The sequence below is a fragment of the Limulus polyphemus genome, unplaced genomic scaffold, assembly GCF_000517525.1.
Source record: "Limulus polyphemus unplaced genomic scaffold, Limulus_polyphemus-2.1.2 Scaffold85, whole genome shotgun sequence".
NCBI lineage: Eukaryota > Metazoa > Arthropoda > Merostomata > Xiphosura > Limulidae > Limulus > Limulus polyphemus.
This window is the reverse complement of record NW_013665695.1, coordinates 1,199,811-1,215,368: the sequence shown is the minus strand read 5'-3', so window position 1 is coordinate 1,215,368 and position 15,558 is coordinate 1,199,811. Positions and strand designations below refer to the sequence as shown.

Below are 15,558 nucleotides of genomic sequence, written 5' to 3'. Positions count from 1 at the left end.
TTTATTGAACTCGAAATATATCTAAATTTAATCGGAGATTTATGGAGTTTAGGAATAGCATACAGAAAAGTAATTCTACAAAAGAAGTTGACTTAGAATAAAGATTATTAATTATTAATTACTGTATCTTTGGATTGGTTGATCTGTTTAAATGTTTGTGTACTATTGATTTCATTTACCATAATTGACGTATACAACTTTTTACAAATAAATCCAAAATTACAATTAGCTTTATTAATTGGAATTATCACATATGTTTCTTCTTATTCTTGAATTCTTACTTTTTTAACTGATGAAACAATAAATCTGTATGATATTTCTTTAATTTTATACAGGATAATTTAAATCTTATTATTTTAAGTACATAAAGTTCCATTCCAAAAATCATCTAGGTGGAAAGATGAAATGTAGTTAAATTTCAAAATATATTAATCAATATTGTTTTCAATGGATTTTAGAATATTTTGCTAATTACATTTTGTGGCATTTCTGTATTTAAATCATTTTAAGTATTTCACATAATAGTTCATCTTTTATACTTTCTAAGTTACCAGTAATAATGTGTTTATGAAAGCATCAATAAACTATTTTCACACTCACAAGGTAAATTATTAACTTCATCTATTTTTAAATTAGTTAAAAGACATAATTGTATAATAGTGGACCGATTGGAACTTCGTATTTATAACTAACTGTAGGCTTTAGGTTTTTACAAGGAAAAATATTATTTTTATAGATTGATGAATAATCTTAAAAATCTGCAAGTCATTAAATACTTTATATTTAAAATTAATTACCAAATATAACGTCTTAATTTGCGGTTTCTCTTTTTCAAAGCTTGATAAATCATTAACTTTTAAACGATATTTTATAATGTCTAAAAGTAAATGTTTTGCATGATCATTTCAAAAATCAAAAATTTTAATTACATTGATTAATGCTCTTATTTTAGTAAAATGAAGTTGATAAATCTTTTAAAAAAATAAGTTACGTACATTAATACTAGAATAAAAAATATTATCCAAATTATTACAAAATTCTAAAAAATCAACCTATTTTAATTAATTTATTTTTTACCCCTTACTTTCTTTTATGAAAAAGGCTATCTATAAATAAAAAATTAGCGATACAGCAATAATTACTCAAATTCAAAGCAGTTTATTAATTAAAATCTTGGTTTAATCCAGAAGGATATAATGTTCTTAATTTCAAAATATAGAGATTCTCCCGTTGAAGCCAATTGATTTCTTCATTGACAATTTCTGATATAGTTATCTTACTAAAAGTAAAAGGATGAACTCTAAAATGCTTTAATTCTATGGAATTCATTAAATTGGTTTTAACTTGCTAATGTTATAAAATGTAATAGCAAACGATGCCTCACATATCCTGCTCTAAGCACTTTTCATCCTATTACTCATACAAAATCATTCTGCAAAATAAATACTGTAGTTTATCTATTAACTTGTACTGAATGTAATATGGAATATGTGGGTCCAATTTCAAATCCATTACATATACGTATAAATTTGCATAGATCTCAGCAATATAACTATTATAATTAGCTCACTAGGCTAAATTACAGTTGACACAATTTGTCTATTACTTAAGGCATTGACACTTAACTGAATATAGTTCGAACAATGTAATGGAAAAGCGTGACATTGTCAGCAACAAATCACATTCATTTAATTATATGTATATAATAGAATAGCAGTATAATTTTTTAAAACATTATTAAAATGTAACAGTTATCTAAATTGTAAGTTTTGCTTTCTTATGAAAGCTTGCTGATTAATGTTTAATACTTATTTCATATGCTTTTCACTTGGACTATGGTAAAACTGTTTAAATAAGCTAAAAGACTGAATATGGCAGTAAGCAGTAATATATGTTCATGGCATTTTAAACAGGCTTGCAGAAAAAATAAAAGTTCCATACTTTTGTGCTTCAAATATGCAGGTGCAAAACAATAATTCTGGAATCACAGTAAAAACAAAAAGATATATAGGAGAAAAAAACATTGAAATAACACTCAACAAATATAACAACACTAGGAATTCTGGAATAACAGGTATTCTGGGATGGGCACAGATGTGCAAAGAAATGGATCAGGCAGTGACGTGCACGGTGTATACATTCTGTACTTACGTAGAGGAACACATGAAGAATCCCCCATCGTAACGTTCATGTTCACATGGCACGAATATTTCCAAATCAGAAGAGAAAAGAGAAGTTAACAAAATTATGCAAACGTGGTCTTCTTATGTGGGTAACAAATCACCAAAGGATCACAAAAACAAGACATCAAAGTAATAACAACTTACTCATGCAAACAATAATAGTAATATACGTTTTACAGGATTTAAAATTCACTTGTACTGACTTCAGGCTACTTTTTGATACAAAAAGTCCTGAATAAAACAACCAAGATTATTTACAGAAATGGTCTAAAATATGATTTTAGTTAACGTGATTACTCATTTGAAACATCAAAAAGCCTTTGAATTAACAGCATAACATCTCATTCCATACAACACTTTTACTACACATTAAAAAAATTAAATATGAAGTAGCATTTCCAGCTTGCAAGATCATAATTGTATTCAGTTTGATTCCTTTTCATATCATAACATGATTTTGCTACAAAAGTAACATTATAAGCACAATTATATATCTTATTATATAGAAGACCTCACAAGCATTTTTGCTCAAACATTATAGTGTAAGTAACTTTTAATCTTGGAAAATCCAAGGTTCACAATACAATTACTGCTGACCTTATCATATTAAACATTTTGCTAGTAATGAAATGAATGGGTGAAGTAGATATAAATACATTTTATGATTGCAGAAGAAAAGATACTAATTATAATGCTTAATCAAACACAAATTGTTAAACTGCAACAGATAATTTGAATTTCAAGTGCTACACCACAAGCTATGTGAAAATATCAATATTAATAAACTTTTGAGGCCTCAAAGTATCCCCTTTCAGGTTCAAATCACTTTTTTCCAATTTTTAGTACTCTGAAAAACAATAACAAAATTCCAATGTTATGTTAGTCTAGCATTTGCCATCAGGTTTTACTGAAAATGTATAATCTGATTCAATACATCTAAAAAGAAAGATACTAGCATTTAATACATGCTAGTCTCACCTTATTTGAACTAAATATCCCAAATATTCCACCCCGTTTCTTTAATTTTCCAGCTGTAATGGTGCCTTTAATAGTTTCTGCTTTAAAAGAGGGCACTGAATGCAAACTTGTATTTCCTTCACTATTTTTAAGATTGCTGAGGTCTTCAAAAGGATAATCCTCTGGTGGAGAGAAGCCAGACTTGAACCTCTCAATGACTAGTCTCGAGTCCTTTAGAGAAATTGTAATTAATTTACTTTTAAACAAAAAATAAAGAAATAAATATATGGCCATAGCCTAGTAGCTTATGAAATAAACATACACACACACACACACATTAATTAAACAAATATAACCTACCATTAAACAAGAAAAGCATAACTACAATTATTGTTCTACACATTTCTCAATCTGTGGATTACTTTATGCTGTACACCAAAACATGGAAAGCAGGACTAATGAATGGATTACCATCACCTGGTTATTATTAATATAGATTAAGAACTGAATAATGATTCTGGTTTCATCTGTTGAAAGAGAAAAATATACAATTAATTGCAGTATTCTAAGTATATGTTTTCTGATACATAACAAAGACAATATTTACTACAATAAAATAATATTTAAAGCTGTGACTATGCTACTAATAAAATTGACTTAAAATTTTGTGAAATTAAAATGTTGGGATATAACTCATTTGATGATTTCCTTCACTTTTTACCCTATTATTTTTTTCAAGGTATTGCTTCTTATCCCTAATAAGATGCCCAAGAATGAAAAAAAGTACGATATTATTGTATTATACTGAAGTTAAAGAACTAAAGTTTATATTCATGAATACAACTGTTATTGAATTATGAAAGTAACACTATGTAAGTAAAAAAAATCAAAACAAATGTTAACATTTTCTTAAATCAAAAATGAATTTCCAATAATTTCTCAGACTTACAGCTATTAATTTTTGCCAGGGTTTCTTCCTTTGCCCATCTAAGCACTGGTCTGATTTTTTCTTGCTTGCTCTAGTCATTCATACCCCACTTAATTACCCTTGGTAATATTTGTCTCGTGACATTCTCCATCTACAGCTAGAATCTCACATTGATAAGGTGGAGAGGCCAGTGAGGGCATTATCCATACAGAAAGCGTCTGCAAAGATCATGGGTGCGTCAACAGAAGATTGGCATCCTAGTGGGGGAACTTGCATCCTACATCCAAAACAGGTATGCTCTTCACCCGGAACTTAACTTAAGGTACTGTGGGTGGAATTTTACACGATTTGTCATCACTACTGGCCAGGCCCCAACCAGATATCTGAGGTTTCACTACTCAGAGTTGGAATTACAAAGCAGGCCATGATCCCTATATCCCATGTTGGTGGTTAGGGCATTTGAACCGCAACGTATACGAGTATATCCCAACCTATAGCCATAGAGTGATGCATTCCAAGCCACCAGAATCATGGCAAGAAAGTAAGCAATACTGAAATGGACAAACCTTCTCTTCACCCTGAAGGAGTCCAAAAGGCAACACCTCAGGCTCGAAATGACGGGATCGTGTATGCCGTACTTAACCTGAGGAAACAGAACTCATCCGGTCTGGAATTATGAACAATCATCCTCACTCCCCCAACTGATTTATGGGGCACCTGGAATTATGGGGAGGATGTGGAACAAACTGTACTCAACCAAGGACCCAGGATGGGACCACACTGTGTTTTGAATTATGAGAACACAATGGACTCTCTACCATGACCAATGTAATGAACTAATATTAATTGATCAAAAAGAAGGGCCATGCTCAACCCAACCAGATAGCTGATCATCAAATCTGAACTGGTATTACAAGTAAGCTAGTGCCTCTCCTACCAACATCTGGGAAAAACATCCAGAGACTCGGGTAGGAGGCCCCCAACTTTGCCCTCTTCTCCAAGAGTGGTGGAATTCACTCTGACACTCTAGGAGAAAAGCTTTTGTCCACCACCCAGGTGACTGGAAACTGGGTGTGGGAAGGACTCCTTAGCTCCACTAGTAGAATCTGTGAGGTAATGCACATTAGGGAGTCCTGAGGAACAGTGCTCTGAAAAAAGTGCAATAGGTGAACCAAGTTCCTGAAATTTTTAAAAGCAAACCGATCTTGATTTATTCAATCCAATGATAGGCAGGGATGGGTAGGATCCCCTTATGCTTTACTCATGATAGTCCATGAGTGGTGATCCAACATAGTACAGTAATACCACCTGGTCTTATGGAACACCCCATTTCTACAGAGCCTGCTGTAATAACCTGTATAAGGTATATTGAATTAGTGGTTGCTAGTGCAGAATTGATTTGATAAAAGCACACATGCCCGGGCAATACCCACCACAGAGTGGGATCCTGTGAAAATAAGGTAAGGTACCCTAAAAAGTAGCAAAGAAAATACTCACCCCTCTGTATAATCTAGCAGAAGTGATTAAGATAGCTACAGGGGGTTGGTGAAAACCCTCGGATCAAGATACTACCAGATCATGCAAATAATGTGAGCTCAAAGTATTGGTGAAGTCCACATACCAGTCTGCACAATGTCCTCCAGCAGGCAATTCAACTGGGCTGTTATAAATCTGATTAGATGTGACTCGCAGAAGATTCCTCGCCTTTAAAGAGAGTCCAGAATAAAAAGTCATTGTCTAGCATCTCTTACGACATTAGTGCAGGCAACAAAACCTTCAAAACCCTCAAGAAATGTGACAATGATCGAAATCTGACCAGAAATAGAACTGAGGAATAGTGATCAGATGAATTAGTGAAAAGGATTTATCCCGTTACCTGTCTGACAGTGTCTTGGGTAAAAAGAACCAAGGACCCAAAGTGACTTGAGAAATCCGGAGAGTACTGGGGACTCAAAGAACATTTTGTCGTGAGTATCGAACAGTAGTTGATAAGGCCACCTTATACAGGATGATTGTGGAAGATGCTAAAACCCTTGACAAAGAGCCAGGTCAAAGAATGAGTTACAGTTGGCACTTCGAATTGAAATGGGTTCAACCTCCTCTCAATACACCATTTCCAATAGCCATGTCATTTCCACTGATGAAAGTTCACAATGGAACTAAGCAAAGACTGAGACAGATACATGGTAATCTTACAAATTAAACCCTGATGTAGTGCTAAAGAATGCATAACCTTTATGCCTGAAAATTGAGCTTTTGGATAGCCGGATGTATCATGTCAGATCATGGCTGTCTCCACATAGATGGCCTAAGAAGAAGAGAATGAGGTGGATATTCCTGAAGGTATCGTAGAAGCAGAAACCAGGGTGTAGCTGTCAACAGGACCCAACAGTAGGTTGAAACAAATCATATTCAGTACCCTGGGTAATATATGAATTGGAAGGAAGGCCTAGAGTTGTAATCCCATCCTATTCTGATGGAATGCATCCACTGCCAAAGCCTGAAAGAGAGGTACTGGAGACCAAATTGCCAGTAGTTGGGTGTTCCAATGAGAGCCAATCCAACAGATCCTTGTGATGCAGCATCTGTTCTGTTGGGAGAATCTGTTTGGGGTTGAGACAATTGATCTGCTACTGCAGGCATCAACTGTGGAACATGGAAAGCTAGTAGGATGATATGATAGGAGTAAACCCAGAAAGGAGGCCCAAGATTTAAAAACAAGGAGTCCTGAACCAAGTGTCTCCTTGATGAGAGACACAAGACACTACCATGGAATTGTCAGAGTGAAGCCTGACAATTTTCCCCTTAATAAGCCCAGACCATGAAGTATTGTCTTTTGAAGAGTAAGAGGATTAAAACATTGTGTATGGAAGCCTCTTTGTCCGTGCATAGACCCTGGAATTCCTGACTGTTAGTATATTCACCTCATCCCTGAAGCAAGGCATTCGTGAAAAGATGGAACTGTGGATGAGATAGCAGTAAAGGAACCCATATCTTAGTAGTGTCCCGATTTAACAATCTTTCGAGATCGAAGAATGATCCCAACTAAAAAAACTGGGGAATCCAGTGAGTCAATGTTTATAATCCCTTGGTCACATAAAGATCATTAAAAGAATCTCTTGTGCTCTCGTCCCAAAGGCATGAAAGGCTCAAGTGATGCCCACATTCCCAGAAGAGAAAGAACTATCCATGCAGTGGGAGAAGGAGAGGTGAGTAAGAGTTGGGCTTCCTGTTTCACAGCATGGAGCCGGATGGGAGTCAGCTGAGCCCAACTGAGAATTGAGATGAAAAATAAAAAAATACCCAGACTGATGACTTGATGGAGGACCTGATGAAATTTGAGATGCTAACAACAACAACAGAGATTAATATAAAAGCCAATAATTGAACCAATGTGCATGCTAACAATGTTCCAGCTCATCATCAATTAAGTTGGTGATCCTGAGACTCTTCCAATAAAGTGATAGGAAAACCAAATATTGTATTTTAAGAGTTGTAAGTCCATAGACTTACTCAGTCTCATCAAGGGACACTGATCTATTTAGGTTAACTACAAACCCTGCCTTTAAATCCCAAAATTCGAGGAGCAGATGTATTACTTCAGAGTCGGAAAATGCTTCCACCTGGTGGTGGTAGGCTAAACCACGAAGTTCCGACAACTGTGTCAGATTAAGGCATAACTGTCCCTTCACATAACTGAGAAGTAAACCTTCCAGCATGAATCCCAATGTCTTTGGATGGAGAGAAAACTAATTATTCACTCCCAGACCTTTCAGCCAAGTAAGGTGCAGGTTCAAAAGCAACTGAGGAAAGACCCAAAAACATCACACTCTTGATGAAACAACAGAAGAAAATAACTCAAAAGCAGCTTATCCCAAAGTGGGCTCCTTTTTGTTTTTATATGTCATTTAAAGACTGTGTTGATTGCCATTAATTGGAATAACATTTAGTCAGGTAGTTTGTTTTGTTAGAACAAAGGAATGCTGGGCTATCTGTTGTGTCCACTATAGGGAAACGAATCCTCGGATTCCAGCGTTGAAAATCTGTAAACTCAACATTGTCCCACAGGGGGACTGAAAAGCCAACAGACTAAGAGAAGGTGCAGGAGAAAGCAAATTTAAGTTCTCTCGAGAATGTAGAGGATCACCCTCAATTGCAGCATCGAGGAACACCAGAGAACTGAATATATGTCTTTGTCTCGCTACAAATAAGATCACTGACAGTCTCAACAGAGATGGCTGATGGTAAGCTAGGGCAAAAATAATTAAAGACTGTGTAGGATGAGGCATGCAAGTAATCAATCTCAAAAGAGAGACAAAAAAGATCATCATGAAACAAGGTTTTGAGAAGGGGAATATAAAGAGAAACGTGTTGAAAAAATAACTTAGATAGGCCTGCACACTGCAGTAGAGGTCTGGAAGAAACACGAAAATAAAATAGTCGATATAGTGGAAATGTTAAGGAATTGTATAGTGAAATAAACATATGGATGTGATGTTATGTGTTGAAGAAAAGATACTTAACCCAAACATCAATGAAACTGTAAGTAGAACCACAGGTGAACCAAATAAGAGATATTTATTAAGCCCAATTTAACAAGATATTTAACCTAATTATCAATTAACCCAGAAGTAAAACTACAGGTAAATCAAAAATAAACACTTGTGAAGCCTAATTGAACAATACATAACAAAGAATATCACTGAGCACTAAAAGAAAAACTTAACTGAACAATAAGTATGTACAATATCGGGATAAGCTTATGTGGACTCTGGCTCAAGAGTTGCACACAAACCAAGTGAATAGGAAGAGGATAAACGATAAATAATAACGAAAATGACATAGATGTGATTGTATAAAATTAATAAAGTGTGTAATAACAATAACCTATGTATGAGACATGATGTATGGAAGAAAAACAATATAGTGAAATTAATGAGACATACTAGTAAGATGAATTACAGATAATCCAAAATAACACAGACCATAGTAAGCCTAAGCAAATGGTATAGTAGAAAAAATACAACTAAGACTAATGGCTGACCTGAACTTGACTATGAGTATTAACCAATCTAACAAAATTTGTTATGGAACCCAAATAACGACAGATAATAACATTAACAATAAAAGTATACAAAAACCAAACCAGTATAACGTCTTATCTTTCCAAGGTTGTCGAATTTTATTTCAAATGTGTGGGCCCCCAAACTCAAGGCAAGGCCCAACAGAAGTCAGTTCATTGGACGATCAATCTTCCAATGAAGTAAAGCTGAAAAATCTTCCCATGGAGTATCATGACCTGAAGCCTGTGTATATGTGCTAATAGAATATATAATCTCAAAAGTGGTAACATAGAATTCATAATGTAAAATGAATAATTAAACACAATTGTGTTGGCAGAAACCATAAACAATAGAACACGAGTACTGTCAAACAAAAAGTGATAGTTCGATAGAATTGAATAGAGGGAGTCGCATGCATCAAGAGAGTATGTCACACTCTTATTGGTGGAGGGTTATCACATGATGATTTGCACGAGAGACTCATTGGAATCAGTCAATTCCAACTGAGACGATATAAAAGGCTTGTGGCATGCTTAAAAATTTTTTATGTATATAGACAGCAGAACTGAATGAGAATAACTATTTATGTGAGTGGAGGTAATGTACTTTATCGGAAAACCAGTTTTCTCCCATCCAAAATTTTAGTTACTAAGGGTAATACCAAGGTACCACTTACAACTATTCAACATCAAAAACAAAGGTTGTATTGAAATGAAAAAAAATCACATGAGCACTAGATAGAAAAATGAAATAAAAACTGGAAAAAAGTAAAAAAAAAACATTTATTTTTCTAAATATGAGACCCAAACTCATGCAGTTTTTAAATATTCTCACCTGCTTTGGATCTACAGTTTCTGAAGCCTTCACTATTCCATCAAGACATTTGTTTACAATAGGAAATACATGCCGCTGAATATCAGCAGATAGCTTAATAAAATTCTGGATGAAAGTTATTCTTCTTTCATCCATGTCTTGTAGTTGCTGAAAAGGAAAACATACACATAAAAAATACTTCTTAAAACTGGCAAAATAACTAAATACAAAAATGTTTTTATTGTGAAACATTCTAATTGTTTCATCAACTGGTACATGATCCAGAACCAAATGCCTAAAACGTTTTATTTTATCCATTTGGCATATGTACACATACAAGTATAACAAGAAAATCTGACAGGTTATAAATACATACTGACAATATAGATGCAATAGTCCCTTTCTGTGGATTCTGATCAAAAACAACAAAAAAAAACTGAATATTTATATATAGTGAGCTACAAACCTCTAGAACTATCAATTACACTAGCAAAAGAATTGAATGTTTATATGCATACTTTAAATGCACTACTTGTTTTTACCATATAGCTGAAAAATTCAAATTATGCATATTATCAAGATACTGCTCTTAAATAATGCATATCAAATTCTTATAACATTTCCCTCAAAATTACATATTAATTTTACTCAGATCAATTAAATATCAATTACACCCAAAAGTTACATAAAAGTGAACCTTAATAATTCTTGTATTCAAATCAGGTTCAAATAACCTTTTAACAAAATTCCATATATATATACTTGATTGCTGCTAAGTTCTATGACCCTTGTTTTTGATAGGGAACAAAAATTAGTTTATTATTATTATATATATAAGAAAGAGAGAGAGAGAAGTGAGAGAGTTTAGAGATTGTACCTTCATTTAGACCTGAGCAATGCAGTAGTCTAAAAATACTCAGACACTGAGCATAGAGTTTCATGCAAATAAATGCAGTAATGTTACTTATGGTGAAACACTGTTATTGCCTTTACTGTATTTTGACACAATACTAGGTATGTACTGGTATTTCCAATCTGAATAGCATCGTATGCAACACATGGGATAAGGAGCCAAAATAGAGACCCTTAGAATTCAGTTATAGCCATCCTAAAATTTGAACTACCAACCAATAAACAATGCCCATATCCTAAACAATACTGAGGATCTTTCTATAAATAATAATAATAAAATAGTTAGTATATTTTACCTGAAAAACTTTTGGTAATGTAGTAGAGTAATGCTGCCTTTGTAGTTCATTGGTTTTTTGAAGTTGATTTGCATATTCTGTCTTGCAATCTTCACAAGTCTGATTTTTCATTACTGAGAGTGTCCTTGCCTAGAAAATTCAGTTACAAAAATAATTATTCTAGCCAAGCAATTTTCTTACAGCATAAGTTAGCAAATTTTTTGTAATGTAAAAGAGACATGAAAAAAAACAAAAAAACCCACTGCAAAACAAAATGCAAATAAATTTAAATTACTGAAGTAGTAATTTATAGGACCTAACAATAAAGTTGACTGATAACAAAACTTAGTGCATTATTCATTAATTTCCAATAACTTTTGCAAATTACAGTCATTCAATGCCCTAAATGACATTATTCCTATATATAACTGGCAAGCTCAGTGTAGAAAGCTAATCTTTAAACTGCAGTCGTGGTTCCTTATATGGGTAAAAAAAAGTTCCAAGCATTTACAATGAAAGCACAGATAATAAAGCATAATAAAAAAGTTTGAAAAGTATACAAAATAAAGGTTAAGAATTCATCCTCAAGTAAAAATGTTTGTAAACTCAATAGTCATTCAGTAACAGTAAAAACTTGACATTACTTTCAATTACTTTTGACTAGCAGAGACCCCACAAACATCTGTGGTCCAATTACTATCTTTATTGCAACAGTACTTCTTTAAATACAGGCTTTATAGAACAATACCAAAAAATTTTAATTGCAGATACCAAAATCTAGAAGTCCACTTGTCTTAGGCCTAACATTAGTTAAGTCTGTATTAAATATGGCCTGTGTTTAATAAAGAGATAAGTTAACACTGTAACTTCTGTATTTTTTTGCTTTAGTTTAGTTAGGGCTAAACTTTACCAAAAAAAGGAAAGAGAGTGTGGCTATGAAAAATATCCATTGTTTAAAATACCACTTGTTATCTTATGATTTGTACACTTGAAGCAATGCAGATGTTAAATGTACCCTCCTGTGCTTCACCAAAGTGATCTGCTGTAACACATGGATGGAACTGTGTAAAATGTTTTGGTAATGTTATATAAATCAAAAGATTGAGTTTTTCATGTGAGTGACATTTACTGTGTGATACTAGTCAAACTGTTTCTGTTAACAACAGAAAAAAAAAAACTGACACTGCATGAATGTTGCCTGAAAAACCTTAGAACTGTTTTTGTCTTCCTGTCTAGCAAGCAAAATTTTAATGCAACCCTATTAGATACACAGAAGAAGCAAATGCTTTGACACATTACATCTATTATAATAATACTAAGTTTTTGTCTGTCTTGAAAATGTGCACACACCTTACTATCTAAATGCACATTCATGTACACTTCATTTCAACAGATATAAACAAAAAGTGGATGTAAATATACTTTAGTAGATATTTTGTACAACAACGTATTAAAAGCTTATGAAAGTTTTTCAGAACGTGTAGCTTTAGGTCATAGAATAACATTATAACTTTAATTATTGGTAGTATTAAGAACTTTTTGTTATATTTGAGCATCCATACCTATTTTCTGACTGAAGTGTTACTGTTTACTTATTATTAATTCTTCATTTGGCTGAAGCCTTTATCCAAGGCGTATGTTTAACTAATCAACATTTAAAAAAATGTCACTGATAATCAACTTCTATTTTAAAACTTTTTGTTATTGTTGAAGGTCTATAGTTATTTTCTAATTGAAGTGTTTAGGTTACTCTGTTCTGTTTTGCTGTTTATCTATTATTATGTTTATTAGGTATGTTTAATTAATCAACAATTTTATGTTAAAAAGATTGACTGTTTAACTGCTTGGAACAATAACTATTAAATGAAGATATTCTGTTTTGCTTCAGTGAGCTGTAATTCTTTTAACTGACTGTAACAGAGTGCTTTACAATGCATACTTATTGTATGTAGCTGTATGAATATTATATGTATCATAAAATACCTGCACATAAACAATGTGCAATTTTTACTTAAAATATAACAACATATTACTGTTTTATATAGTGTACTTTTAAACTATGTGTGAATTTTTTATATCATTTATACAAATTACCAGTAAAACAGAAAGGTTTCCAATCAAATACAAGTTCTTAATTATGGTGACATCACCAATAAATTATGCAAATTAGTAAAAATCAAAAGTTCAACCTTTGTTACAGCCCTAATATTAAGAATATTTAAATAAAATAATTGAGATAATGCTAGAAAAAATTAAATAACACACTGCATATTTACGTAGTGTATGTACATACATATATATATATCTTTATTTTGATACATATAATACAGGTTTAATCATAAACGATTGTAATTTTGGTTTTTAATTTGTAATTTTTCAAATACACTTAATACAAACTATACCGATAAACAATTCTTCATTAACTTTTATAATCTACTTTCTTTCAGAAAACAAAACATGCTTTCTCATATCCTCTATCAGATGGCAGAAATATTCATTATTTATCAGAGAAATGTTTAACTGGTATTATATGTATGCATCTATCTATCTATCTATATAGATAGATATATATATATATAGAGAGAGAGAGAGAGAGTGAAATAAATATTGTTCACAAAGCACACAGGCAAAATTTTGGTTATCAAAATCTTCAGCCTGTTTTTTTTTTGCAACATTGGATAGTGCTTGTAAATAATATAAATATGTACTTTTGTATTAAAATATTACCTTTTCAACCTCTGCTCTAGACAAGTTCAAGTCTGCATCTGCTTTTGAAAAATTTTCTTGTGCTTTCTCTGCTTCCCTAAAGGCTTTTTCATAGGCTTTCTTTGCCTGTTAAAAATGAATAATTATCAGAAAAAAGTAATGTTTCAATTAATCTTCATAAAAGTATAAAACCATTTAGAATAAAATCTGAAAACAATTCAGATGTTTGGATTTTTTCTCAATCTAGTCTGATTGCAAGTTCAAATCTGAAAAATGTGCTTCAAGTAGAACACAAGATCACAATAATAGTTTTTAGAAAATAAACTTAATTTCTCAACTCTTTTAACACTAAATTTGTAATTTAACCAGGCCAAAATTTCAAAAATGTGACGAATTTTCACATCTTCAGATTCAATAGTATAAATTTTTCACTTTAGATTCTTTGAAACAAGAAATATCACAGACAAAAATCAGTTCTGAGCTATGAAATTGAAAATAATGGTCAAAGAAAGGGCAAAAATACTGACATTTCTTATTCACACAAAGGAAGATATAATCCACAGCTATCATTCTAGCATATTTTTACTAACTTCAAAAATTTTCTAGATGTTACATATTTAAGATTTATATAAAGGCTGTGCCTAGTTAAGTTGTGATTTTAGGGTTAAAAAAAATTAACATATACAAAAGATTTTTTCTGTTTCCATAGAAGATTGATATGTAATTAAAAACATAATTATTCTTTCCGTCAGGAGAATCTTTTTTTACTTATATGTACAATTAACTAACATATGTTTTTAAAACTTTTCAGAGTGATAAATCTTATATCAGAAACTTAGTGATTATTTCTTAGATGAGTTATCCATCCTTATATGTATCTTGCTGGACTCATATAAACATGCTCCCACTTAGGTACCCTGTAATCACTTCAGGACATTTTTGTCAAGTCAGGTGGATGTTTGTTTCTGAATTTGATATATTCCTTACTTGAATTAATATGTTTGGTTCGTTTCACATTTCGCACAAAGCTACACGAGGGCTATCTGCACTAGCTGTCCGTAATTTGGCAGTATTAAAACTAGAGGAAAGGCAACTAGTCAACACCATCCACTGCTAACTTTTACCTACGAATAGTGGGATTGACCATCACTTATAATGCCTCCATGATTGAAAGGTCAAGCACGTTTGGTGTGATAAGAATTCAAACCCATAAATTGCAAGTCGAGTGCCCTAGCCACCAGGCCATGCCAACTTAATAGAACTGATATGATGGAATTTTTCTCCTCATTGGTACCATTTTAAACAACAATAAAAATAAATAATAACAAAACATCCAACGATAGCAGTAAATAACAGAAAAAATTGGTATGCTTTTTTTCATGTCTTTACTCAGAGCTAGATATCATACATTTTTTGTATCTTTGAAATTTATCATAACTGCTGCACCTTTATTAAAGAAATTACTTAATTTCTTGATGACAGGTAACATTATTTCACAGTTTTTTCAAGAAGACCACAAGCTGAAGATTGAAAACTACCCTACATTTATAATTTTCTTTATTTTAATTCAATCACACAGAAATTAGTGGCTGTGTTGGTCATCACAGTATCTGACAAGTGATAAATGCTAAAACTGATAATTTATAGTACTAAAGTTTGAACAATAAAACTTGCGTTCTCTAATTCATTTGGGAAAAGAGAAGAAGAAGAAGAAGAAGAAG

General features: G+C 32.4%; 1 protein-coding gene across 4 annotated transcripts in view; it reads right to left on the bottom strand.

Annotated features, from left to right (window-relative positions):
• LOC106468097 (formin-binding protein 1 homolog) overlaps positions 1 to 15,558 on the bottom strand; it is an 84,424-nt gene that overhangs the window by 30,256 nt on the left and 38,610 nt on the right. For all 4 annotated transcript variants that reach the window (XM_022397041.1, XM_022397047.1, XM_013928506.2 and 1 more), the window contains exons 6-9: positions 13,859 to 13,963; positions 11,153 to 11,281; positions 9,966 to 10,112; positions 3,162 to 3,371 (exon numbers count right to left, since the gene is read on the bottom strand). In XM_022397041.1, coding sequence (XP_022252749.1) covers positions 3,162 to 3,371; positions 9,966 to 10,112; positions 11,153 to 11,281; positions 13,859 to 13,963 — 591 coding nt within the window. The remainder of the gene's footprint in view (positions 1 to 3,161; positions 3,372 to 9,965; positions 10,113 to 11,152; positions 11,282 to 13,858; positions 13,964 to 15,558) is intronic.